This window comes from Cygnus olor, chromosome 5, assembly GCF_009769625.2.
Source record: "Cygnus olor isolate bCygOlo1 chromosome 5, bCygOlo1.pri.v2, whole genome shotgun sequence".
Taxonomy (NCBI): Eukaryota; Metazoa; Chordata; class Aves; order Anseriformes; family Anatidae; genus Cygnus; species Cygnus olor.
In genome coordinates this window covers 37,476,615-37,489,311 of record NC_049173.1, presented here as the reverse complement: position 1 = coordinate 37,489,311, position 12,697 = coordinate 37,476,615, and the positions used below count along the sequence as shown (strand labels likewise).

The 12,697-nt window shown below is 40.9% G+C and overlaps 1 protein-coding gene across 3 annotated transcripts in view; it reads right to left on the bottom strand.

The window, feature by feature from the left end:
• Positions 1–219: 219 nt before the first annotated feature.
• Positions 220–12,697, bottom strand: part of DCAF5 (DDB1 and CUL4 associated factor 5) — a 69,805-nt gene continuing 57,327 nt past the window's right edge. For all 3 annotated transcript variants that reach the window (XM_040557491.1, XM_040557493.1, XM_040557492.1), the window contains exons 8-9: positions 8,619–8,746; positions 220–2,277 (exon numbers count right to left, since the gene is read on the bottom strand). In XM_040557491.1, the coding sequence (XP_040413425.1) occupies positions 469–2,277; positions 8,619–8,746 (1,937 nt within the window). In that variant the 3' untranslated portion in view covers positions 220–468. The remainder of the gene's footprint in view (positions 2,278–8,618; positions 8,747–12,697) is intronic.

The window sequence follows — 12,697 nt, the reverse complement described above, 5'->3', positions numbered from 1 at the left end:
TAAAGGGGCCAGGAAGGTTTATTCCCCATTTTCCTCAACAAGAAACACACCCCAAGCTACCACCAGGGTGATCTAATTCAATCATTTTTCAGCCTGTAATGCGTAATAAGTGTCAGAATGGAAAAATTCCTTCTAAGAAGAACAATTAAAACTTAAAGCAGCCATCCTGGTTGGCTGGCTGAACAAACGACACATGTTCACACAAGAATAATTCAGTCAACCGTCTTAATAAGGATTTACTTTAAACAGAACCTTGTATGGGTACACTAGACTCAGTCTCATTAAGGAGTAAGTTGGATTTTTATACAGCATGAACCATTGGCAATCTAAAACAGACCCACTGAAGAATGGAATGGAGAATCAAACGCAACATTTCAGACCCAAGCTCTATGTGCCTTTAATACTTTCTTTTTTTTCCCTCTCCTTTTTTTTTTTCCGAGTGCACACTACGACAGACATTTGCATTTATCATGTTTTTAACTTCTTTTCTAAGGATGAATTCTCTGAATCTGCATCTTCCAGCTCCTCTCTGTGTCTTTTCAGTCCTCCGAGAGACTGAGTGCTCTCACTGCCTGTAGGATGCAAGTCAGCAGTATCCTCTCTTGTGCTCACGTTGTAGCTGTTGGAGTCCATTTCAGACAGGCAGCAGTCTTTGTGCAAGGTCACACCCACCTGCGCGAGGTTGACATTGTCAGCGTTTGAGCGCACCTGTAGTCCTTGAATCACAGCCTCCTGCTCTCCAAAACTCTGTCCGTTGTTGAAGCACGAAGGGCGAAGATGCAAGTGGCCGTTATTGTGGTTAACACAGGAGGTGTCAAGGCTCCTCTCCTCACTGTCATCAGTCTGGTTTCTGGAGCAGTGACCTGACATGCTACAGATGGCAACGGCGGAGAACGGAGGGACCAGCAAGTGATGGCTTGGTGCTGGTTGACAGTTCTGACTGTTTTTCTGTTCCACAAGTCCGGCAGTCTGAAGGCAAGGCTCTTCGGTACAACTATTTAGCCCTTTGCAGTTAGCTTTTCCATTGAGCTTTTTAGTCTCAAAAGAATGCTCTACACCCCCACTGGTAGTGTCTTCAGATGTGTTTTCTTGACTCTCCACCCGCCAATGATTGTCACATTCATGAGCTTGACCATTACTAGAATTTTCTACCAAACCACATTCCTTTAAAGTTTCTTTATTGTGGCTTTCAGCAGAAAGAGCTGGGGAACCTTGAGGAACCACTGAACTCAAGTTCCTAGCATCCTCCTTATTTAGCGCATGTGTTGTACTGTGCCTTCCACTAGTTCCTGGTTTCCCTTCATCATTCTCCCCATCTCCTCTGGAGGATTCACCATCTTTATTAGCCGAATACGATATGTACGAATAGTGAAGCCATTTGTAGGCTTTGTAAATCTTTCTCTCCACTGATTCACTGTCTGAACAAGGAGAGGTCCTTTCTTTGAGAACTTCTTTGTTGGCTGAACTCCTTTCCGGTGAAGAAGCTGGCGAAGAAGAAAGATCATCTACTTTGATCTGGGGGTAATCATAGATATCCTCACCTATGTAAGGGGTCACGTTCTCTGTGTTAGTGTTAGTCCTTTCCTCCTTTTGCACCTTCTGTCTGCGCCTCAGCGCGTTGCGTTGCCTCATAGACGTGCGTCGTTCGTTCAGTTCCTCTTCGTCTTCCGTACTGCTGCTGCTGCTGGAACTGCTAGACTCGTGCTCCTCAGGACTCGGGGATCGTGGCCGTGGGAAAAGGTCTGTATCCAGCTCTGCCTCGCAGGTATTGTCATCAGAATCAGACTCATTGGAGAGGGCCAGGAGACGTTTATCCTGATACTTTCGCAGTGCAGACAGCCTCTGCTGACGGGAAGCCACGTCTTCTCTGGCTGAGGGGGATTCAGCTGATCTTAAGGCCCTTAAGTTATAGGCAGTTTCATCAGACTCTTCGGCCGCGTGGGGTGGGGAGTGATGCAAAGAGGCCGAGGACTCCGACTCGCTGTAAGCAGAGCGTTCACTTACTCCCGCGTGGAGCTGCAGGATGGTGCTCTCACTGAGGTCGCTGTCCGAGTCAGAACTCCAGCCCTCGATCTCCCGGCGCACCAGGGAGTCAAAAAAGGCCATCATCCGCGGGTCTTCCTGGACTGACTGGTTGGCATAATCGTGTGACAAACCACTACCACTGTTCAACACGAGACTGATGTACTCTTCGTGAGTGTAGAGGCAACGCGAGTCATCCTCAATCCTACCATCTAGATCCCCTGTGCAGTCAGGCTGTTTGTAAGGACTCCAGATCTGTAACAGAAAATTAAAAAATAAAATAATATACACACAGCTTTGACTTCGTAAACTACTAAAGCATTTGAAATAAGACAGTAGAGCAAATACTAATAACAGCTGCAAGCTGCAGATTTTTTTATTCATGTTTACCCCTTAGACCCACACTCACAATTATTCCAGAGATTTTTTCCCCCTTTACAAACGTGTTCTTCCTGCATCTTCTTCAACCATCCAGAAATCTAAGAGCTCTCATACTGCAGATTATCTGCCGTTTCAATATTTCAGCGTGTAGTAATTCTTCCCAAATTGCAGGGCTCTATTTTTATGTAATAGGTGATGCTTACTCACTAACTGTAAGAATAGTTTGTTGCCTACAGTATAGTCTTAGCACTAATGAAGGATGAAGGCACTTGTTTCCCAGGAAACTAGAGTTGCTTGTGCCAGTGATGCAGAGTAACATTTCATCCAGCTGCACAGTCAGTCACACCTGATCAGCAGGCAGGGAGCTGAATGTATGGAGGTGAGAAGCTGTCTTGCACTACTCCCTTTAGAGAACTGTTGAGGAGGAAAGAAAGCATCCAACATCCTCTCAAGATGCAACAGCAGGTTCAGTTCGTGGGGAAAGGTGAAGGAGAAGAGCTTTACTGAAAGCTATTTTTGAAGTGGGAAGAGGTAGTAATACTGCAAAATGAAATGATTTCACCAATATCAACAGCCTTGACTGCGCTCTCAGTCTATTATCCCCTCAGTTTTCCTAGTACAAAGGGAAAACTAAAAAAAAAAAAAAAAACAGTGCCTCAAGGAAGATCCACCTCTATCCTTAAGAAACTGCTAAGCCATAGCAAACATAACAATGGATCTCCTCACCTTTCTCAGTTTTACTCACAGATTCAGGGACAACACGATTGAAACATTTATTTGGACAACTACCACCACCTTCCTCTAGGTCATTGCTAATCTCATGCGCAACACTTACTGGGGGCAGAGCTAGTAGGTACCTTACCCACAAGACAGCTTTCGTGTTCTGATACAATATCTGATTTCAGTCATGTGTTGATTTAACCACACTAACAAACTCACAGAATATTTTTCTATGCCAGCTACCTACTCTAGGTTGGTCTTTTGGCATAGACCTCGACAAAAACATCCAACTCTTTTCCCAATAGAAATTAGACAAGTTTTGTTCCAAGTAGACAAAATCACTAACAAATAGAGTGTTTTGCTTCTGTAAATGGGATAATCAGCACTCATCTCATGGATGCAAAGTTAGCACATTCAATCTCATACTACCATGACAAGCACAATAAAAAAAGCCCATGAGGATTCCAGTAATTCTGTATTCACGGAGGTTTTCACTATTGTACAGCAACATCTTATACCTTTAATATTTGAAGAAAACCAAAATAAGTTATCTTGCAGCTACTTGTTCGGTGCAGCCAAATTTAAGATGTAAAGGTAATCTTAATTCTAGAGTTCTCCCAAACTTGAGCATTTCAGCAAGTAGATCACAGCTTTTTGTGGTCAGGGAGCATACAACTTCTTGTAAATGCTTCATGCTGTGTGCCTGGACAAGCAGGCTGGCATTCCCCTTCCTCAAACAGACAGACCTAGTGGCATTAGACTGATCACTATGTTTTATGAAACTTTTGTTCTGAACATTTTTCGCCATCCAATTCAACATCTCATATATGTTTTTGCATCTTGAATGTAGAATTGTCCTAAGTTTCCAACTTGTGAAGGGAAGGCCTACTCATCACAGCAGCTTCCTGTTTCTGCCCCCCTGCTTGGGATGACAAATTTCCTCTGTTTCTCTTGTCTCTGTTCCAAAGAAGGATTCCTGAATCTCCTTCAGGTGCAGTTTTGCCTGGACAATATTTACTTTTAAGAAGAGAACAAGTTTTAAATATTCTTGGACATGCAATACCATTGCAAGTTAGCCCCTGGATTTTGTCATGACTTTTTTTCTTAAGCAACAGAATTAAAAAACTCTTAGATTCTGCATGAACCAATGTAAGTGGAGGAGAGATTGTCTGCTCTGAAGTCAGTCTGGGAAAGGTCCTGTTTTTGATGAAGAGTCATCTAAAAAGGTATAAAAAGTGAGCATTGAGATTCCACATCCTTATGTTGCTACAAGATCTTTCTGCTCACTCAGCAAGCATCAGAAAAAATAAATCAGTGTTAAATATTGAAAAGATAACTAAGAAGTCCATAGTGGGACTTTTTCCCTTCTGAGATAGGTTTGTGTACTCTCAATAGGGAGTACATAAAGGGAAGTCAGGGGGAATTCAGCATTTATCCCCACGAATGCCTGCTGGTACAGTTTGCACAGGATCAGATCCCACTGGAGACTGATGTCCATACTTTTTAGGCATTTTGCAACGAGGGAATAGAAGAGCATGCCAGAGTCCCAGAAAGAAATTGAAGACTCTTTCCTCAGCAAAACTGGGAAGTCTTTAAATTGACAGCAATTTGTCCAGTTCTCTGTCTGTGGCATCTGAAATGGACTTCCTTGTAAATGGCATGCATTTGCCTTTTTCTCATCCTCTGACTGATGCCATGTCAGGGAAGAATGTGAGCAAGTTGGAGAAAATAAGTTGGCAGCTCATCCCACTGAAGCAACAATCTATCAAGAAGTTCTTTCCTTGTCAGAGGATTAAGGAGCTGAATATTAGTCACTGATGCCCCAAGTACAGATATAAAAATAGGAACAATAACAGAAAAAGGGAGTACAAAACTGGTTCGCTACTTCAGCGGAGATGCCTCTGCGAGCATCTTTGAATTTCTTGTATTCCATGGTGGCAAACCACCAAAATTTTAAAGAGAAATAGTTATGCCGTTAGCATGAGAATAATTAAAGCCAGCTACATTAGATTATCTCATTAGGCAAAGGCAGCTAGCCACAATGACATTCATCTGTCACCATAGCAACAAAGGCCAGTAGACTCTGCTGTCCTTGATATACAGTTGCCCTCAAAATTAGGCAGTATTCCATTTCCGATATTAAATATTATTTCTTTCTAAAAATCCTTACACACTTTATCCATTTTACCTTTTCTGGAACTGTCTTCTAACTGTATAATTCTCCATGGCCCTCCTCTAAGCCCCACGCATTAGAGGGAGGGAAAGCTTCATTTATTTCTCCTGTAGTGCAACTCACTTTCCTGCCAGCACATCCCAACTTCTTATACTTAACTGAGGAAAAAGTAGTATTTTTTTCTATTTTATATTGCTTAGCCATAGCGGCAAATGCTTTCAGCAAAATGACACTTTTAGTTTGCAGCTGTGCTTTCCCATACTATATGTTTCTGAGGTTCAGGTTTTCAAAATGGAGGGCAATGAACAAATTATTTGGGTCCAGCATACATATCCGGAGTCAAGGCTTTAAGTATCCTTTATTAATCAGCTTGCTGACTATAATTTTAGGTTTCTAAAGCCTCTTCACTTGAATATTAACACACACACACACACACACACACACACACTTCAGCTTAACCACTGTATCCCCACTCCTAGTAGAAATCAAACCTTAAAATACTGAATTACTGAATTAAATTCCTGCAGGTGCCTTACTATGAAATTAAATAAAGCAAAATATGATAACCAAAAAGGTCAAAATCATTCTTGCGAATGTTATTCGTTTCAGAAGGGCTAGGCCTGAGATGAATTTGTATCTCATTTGCAATCAGCATTAAAATAGCAAGTGTGTTGGCAGAAGCACATGGCATTATTGAATGGCTTGTCTGTATCACGCCTTGATGCTGGTGCTATCAGTTCCTCACTTGTACAAGAACTAAAATTAGGCCAGCTAGTCTGAAAAATAAGGGCTCAGACAAACCAACTACTTGCATCCACATTTTAATTCATCACAGAGTTTCTGCAATTGAGGGAATGGAACACCAGACGACCTTCATGAGGTTATCTCCTATGACTTAATTCCAGAGAGATCTTTAAAAGATACCTGAAGGACAGTGGAAGGAAGGACACTTCTTAAGGAGCTGATTAAAAAAATAAAATAAAATACTAGCAACAGTTTTTATTTATGGATCTTCCTCTTGTCATCTCAACTTCTCCAGGCAAGCGCTTCAAGCATTTGCGTGGGAGAAAGACAGCCATACAAGGGAAGGACTCGTCCGTTTTTAATGCAGTAAACAGCCCTCTTCCACTGGTTTTCAAGTTGTCTTTCTCTCTCAGGTGTTCAATCTGCCACTTCCCTCACCTTCCTGCCAGCCACCACCACCTCTGCTCCTCTATTTCCCCACATGGACGTTCTCTTCCTTGCTCCCTCACTCCTCAATCCAGCCACATTTTTCCCTGCCCCTGCAAGGTCTCTCTCCTCAGGCTGCTCTTGCATCTTTGCACCAGGTGGACCCAAGAGTCTCTCAGAACTGCTGGTGTTGTTTCTCCTGTTTTGCCCTACTGATAGTGGCTGTTACTAGTGTCCAGCCTGTCCTCAGAAGTAGTTGGAATGAAGAAGAAAACCACCATATGGTCACCTGCAAAACTGTTGTTTACTCAGACCGTGCCTTCAAACAGTAAAGCCATGCAGAACAAACGAGGTATGAGCCTTAAAACAACCCGAGCACCAAACAACATGCTTTACAAGCTGAGCCAAAACAGCATACAACAGAAGCATAAGAACTTCAGGCTCTCTAAAACTTCCTACACCTTTCCCTTGATTTTTCTCTGGTTTGCAATGTTTGGGGACTTGAGCTGCTCAAAGCAGCTACACAAGATGCACGGCACATTCTGTGACACCACAGGTGTTCTCTTTTAAGGAAGCACTCAAGCAGACATGTCTTTCAAAGAGTTACACAACCTGTGACTGGACCCTTAATCAAACTGACCTTTTAATCACTAGGCAAAAAAAACCAACGAAACAAAACAGAAAAACCCTAGCAGAAGTACACAAAAGCAACACAGGGGATGTTTAAACCAATGCTAATCCAATAGTCTAAGCACACTCACGCAGGAAGGATTCATAGGGCGAAGGGGTCAGCAGATCTGAAGTCCAAAAGGGAGCCTTGAGACTGTGTGAATCAAATTCCCAAAGCAAATGGATTGCTCTGGCTAAACTGCTTTTAAACAGTGGCAGACTGGCTGCTTGGAAATTGAAAAAATCAGTGAGGTGCTAAGACTGTTCAATGCTCTTTTGTTCAAAGCCTGTTAACTGACAGAATTGTGATCAAGATATTTGCATACAAACCTGTCCTAGGGACACAGATGAAGCAAAACATAGAAAAACAAACTAAAGTACCATTAGAAGACAGAAGAGAAGAAAAGTTGAACTAGGACCAGATACCAAAGGTTGATAGTAGCTGTAAAGCAAGTGATGCAGCTGGATGCTGGGCCATGGTCCCACTATTTTGTCCAGCTCTGGTCCATAATTTGCAGACCCTTGGCAGGACAAGTTCTTTCAGTCAACTTGTAGTTTACTACAGAATTTATTTACTCCTCACAAAAATAAATGACCTTATTTATAGCCATATGCAGGTAAGACCTTTACGAAGTCATTCAACAAAAGTGTAGAAGCAGCATTAGTTCTTATTATCCTACTTAAAAATTAAATTCTTCTGTTTTTTTCCTCTTGTTGACAGACATAAATAATAGCAAAATTTCTATAGCATGTGGAATGCAAAGCGCATTAGTGTGGCACAATCCCATCTCTCTGCTTTCAACCTCTGTTATTAAAAATAATAAAAAAAAAGTTTCTGCCTTGCTCCCACAATATCAGCTGTCTTTAAGAAAAAAATATCAGAGCATAACAGTCTGCCATCTCTTTACATTCCACATAACAAGACACAAACTTTCTAGAAAATATAATAAATTGTTACATGATTCAGAAGAAAGCCACAGAAAAGTATGCTGAATTGATCTAATCCAGAGGTGCGTACAAAAATTATAAAAGGGCCCCCGAAGCAGTATTTGGGCCAAGTTCAGCTAGGTCAGGCTACGCTATGGGTCAACTGTACCATTCAGAGAAAATTCACTAAATTTTTTCACTGAAGTCTTAGGAGATGGCATATTATGGCTGTTATCTAACTCTCCTAAGTTTGTATGGTACTTCAGCAACATACGGAATTACAGTGGGGAAAAAAAATCCTTTTTTCAAGGTACAAAAATCCATGAAATCATGATCTTATCCCTTATCTCTAAAACCTTTAAAACTGAAATGGAGTTTAAAGTTGAAATGCCCAATTGCATCAGCTTAGCCAGCTAATGAGACATACCACCTTAGAAAAGAAGATAATGGGAAGACTGGATGGGTGTGGGGTATGAATGATGCAAATAATTTGAGCAAAACAAAGCACTCCTTTCTGAATTACTGAAAGAACACATTTTCTGATAATTAATCTTACCTTTATAATCTTTTCAACGCCAGATGAACAGATCATGTAAGTGTGAGGATTAAACCGGACTTGGTTTACAATTGACCGATGACCTTTCAATACCATAAAAGCACCATTGACAACCCTGCCAATGCCACCTAGGGGAAAAACAAGGACAACTGAAATGAATAATTAAGTTTCCATATTGCTTTCATTCATAATAATTTAAAGTCATATTGTATTTGACAATGTGCTTCAGCTTTATTCTACAATACTTAAGGCCTGTGTTGGCTGCAGAATTCCAAATTTATGAGTAATGCCCCTATGAAAAGCTGCAAGTTTGATGAAAAGCATCCTTCCTGCAAATTATGACTTGGAAGCTAGCTTTAGTTCAACTATCTAAACAAACAAAGAAGGTTTTTGACCCAATAGGACAAGTATGTTAATAAGAGCAACATACATATTTTATGAAATCACCAGTGAAACCATAGTGCCTAAGGCATGACACTACTCAGTCTGTGAATGTGAAGCAGAGACAAATAAAGAAGTTGACTTTGTAATAGCTTTATTTTTTTTTTTAATCAGCAATTCATTGTTGTCACAATTAACTCTCGTCAGATGGATAGGAAACCTTCAGGGCTACTAACCTGCGTCACTATAATACAGCTAGACTTAGTACAGTCTTCTCTAGACCAGGATCTATAACAACTCATATTTCTGTGAATCAAGCTTAAAGAGGGACCTGAATAACAAATCTGACCAGTGAGTTATAGCATTCTCTTCCACAAGGGAGAGAATTGACTGAAGCAGAATACTTTTGTAGTAATTGTAAAACTCAAAACAGAAGCTGAGTTATTGACTCTTAATAAGCCTATACACCAAAGCAAGAAACTGTCACACAGTATTTTTTTAATATATATCCACAAATTATGTATTATTCATGTAAATAAATGATTAATTTGTTAGAAAGCATACTTTCATATCTGAATAAACGAGTCAATCAACATGCTATGATTAACAGTATAAATGAAAGAAACCAAGACTTTTAGAAGATTGGAGGTAAAAACTGAAAACCACTTCAGTGGAAAACAATCTTGCTACTTACAACTTGAAAGGTCATAAGCGTACCTTATAGGTTAAAAATCACTTCAGTAGCTTATGTGCTACTTATAGTCATCTTAATACTGAAAAAGTACACTTTATGTATACGTAAACTGATATGCATATGTAAAGTTTTAACATAATTGCTTCTTCTTGCTGCAAGTGTTTGCTATCCTTCTTTGTCCTCAAGAGGAGCTCTCTTCTGAAATAGCTGCTGGTTTGAACTCTAAACCCAATGTTGAACCACCTGTCTTCTGAAGCAGGAAGTCAGAGTTCTCCACAATATATGCTTCCAGAAGAAAAGCTTGCATTAACACTGAAGGGTAGCAGGACAAAATGGTCAAAAAATAAAAAGATGAAGAAAAGGCATTTCTCTATCACCTTCCATTTGTTAGGTTACATAAATGACAAAGAACCACAGCTTGCGAGCTTCTGTTCAGCCCCTCTCCTCTTAGAAGTACTCCATCCCTTCCACTCAACTACAGTCTACAGACCAGACTAACGTGTACAAACAATGATGATGATTCAGAAACGAAGAGTTATCCAACCCCTAAAAATCTCAAACCTATCTGCAAACAGACCTTCACAGCTTCTGGGAAGTGTTCTATTTGCACAGATCAATTTTTGCAGGCACTTTGGAATAGAAAGATAACATGCCTGAGAAGGGAAGAGAGATGGCGAGCAAAAGAAAGAAAGAAAAAAATTTTAAAGACTGTCTATAAAGTGAAGACACATAAAATTCAATGATCTTGAAAGGGAGATCATTCCAGTTAACTTCAAGGTACATTCACCAGAACTACTCTGAGACTGAGCTACCTGGAATAGTTCTCTTATCTGAGTACGCTTATCCGAGTACACCTGTATTTTCTGCAAAGGTTCTACAAAGACAAGTTTGGCCTTCAGCCATTCCAGCAAGATTTCACCAGGGTAAGCAAAACTGACTAGTAAATAACTGATTCGAGAGCAAGTTCATTAAATGTCAGATTGGACTCTTGATTTTCGTTTCCTTTTCTTGAGGTTCCTCACGCCCTTTCACTCTGCTCGCCCTGGTTAGACATTCACGACCACGTTTGTGGCTGATGGCAAGTTGCCCTACTCCCACAGCATTCCTTCCAGCCAAATCACACTTGTCAATCCAACTGCATCTATCAAGCCAACTGTAGATGGTTACATCAAGTCCAGTTCTCAACACATTTATCTTGACCTAGCAGACAAATGTTCCAGGGAAGAGGGCCTCAGTAGTGAAGAGACAATTTGCTTAGGAAACGTTTCCAAGTCTGTAAGTAATGGCGAAAACAAGTTTTAACTATCTGTGGACTCTAGCTGCCTGAATTCCATAGAAAGCAAGAAATATACCTAATGAAACACAAAATCTGAAGTTAGAGAAAACAATGAGCAAATAAAGAATTATAATGGGCTGCATTTCGAAGTTAGTCACTGGCCTCTTCTGGGACCAGAAGCAGTATGAATTAATCCACAATTACTTCACTAGTAGAACAGTGATAACAGTTATTTAATGTCACAACTGTCTTCTGAAACTTCAAATGTTTATAAATTTACTAAGAGCACTGGATGAAAAGTACATGGCATGCCATGTCTAGAACACAGCTCTCCCTAGGCCATATTCAAATTCAGAAAGTGTGAAGAAACTCCAAAGCCTTCTGCTTTAACATCGAAGTTCTCTAAATTAAAAATCACAGAATCATAGAATGCTTTGGGTTGGAAGAGACATTAACGATCATCTAATTGCACTCCCCTTGCCGTGCGCAGGGACACCTTCTGTTAGATCAGGTGCCCAAAGCCCCATCCAACCTGGCCTTGAACACTTCCAGGGATGGGGCATCCACAGTTCCTCTGGGCAACCTGTTCCAGCGCCTCACCACCCTCTGAGTAAAGAATTTCCTAAAACCTAATCTAAATCTATTTTCTTTTAGTTTAAAGCCATTACTTGTTGTCCTATCATGACAGTCCCTGACAAAGATTCTCTCTCAAGCTTTCCTGTAGGCCACCTTTAGGTACTGGAAGGCCGCTATTAGGTCTCCCCTGAGCCTTCTCTTCTTCAGGCTGAACAACCCCTACTCCCTTGGCCTGTTTTCATGGGAGAGGTGTTGTTCCTGCCTTCTGATCATCCTCGTGGCCTTCCTCTGGACTTGCTCTAATAGGTCCTTTCACACTGTTAATAGCAAAGAGGAAGCACAACACTCGAACATGCACCAGAGCGAACTTCCCTACAAAGCCCCTTAAAATAACTAACTGCCAATTACAGGAAAAGTCCCCAAGAGCTTTGTGATTAGTGGAACCACAGTTTAGCAGACAGTTTTTTCCAGTAGTAAGAAAGGTTTTAATAATTTAAAATGAAAAGTACTGACTCCAGCAATGCCTTGATAATTTTTGTGTCAAATGTAAGAGACTGCCCCAGACCCCTGGTTTTGGAGAACTCCCTTGCCTGATGCAGTTTTAGTCTATCAACTCCTATACGCTTCGGTGATGTCTCTAAATTAACGCTTAATGCAGAGCCTTCTTCTCCATCCTTATCCTTATCCTCTCCCCTTCATAGTCGTCCAGCAAAGCCGATATCATATTACATGAGTATCTACGTGGCAGACATGCTTGTGTCCAGACTTGTCTGGAATCCCCCTGGTCTCTCAGCAGGCCTCAACAGTCCAGGCTCAGCAGAGGCTTAGCTGCAGCTGTACAGCTTCTAGCCATCTCACAGCACGAGTCCAGTTTGCTCACGTCTGCTGCCAAAAATATAAAAATAATCTCTGCATTAAGTTGAGGTTGGCCACCAAGTGCTCAAATTCCTGATGCCATCTTCCATTTTTATATGTAATGATTTCTATTTATTTTTCTTTTTGCTGTCTTCACTTAAACTGGCATTTTTATTTCCATTGTTTCGCTTCTGTTATCACAACAAAACTCAAAATTTTGCTTTTGAAGTTAGCTTTTTTTTTGGGAGGGCGGTGTTGCTTTCGAATTTAGTGGCATGCACAGGTCTTGCAACTGGT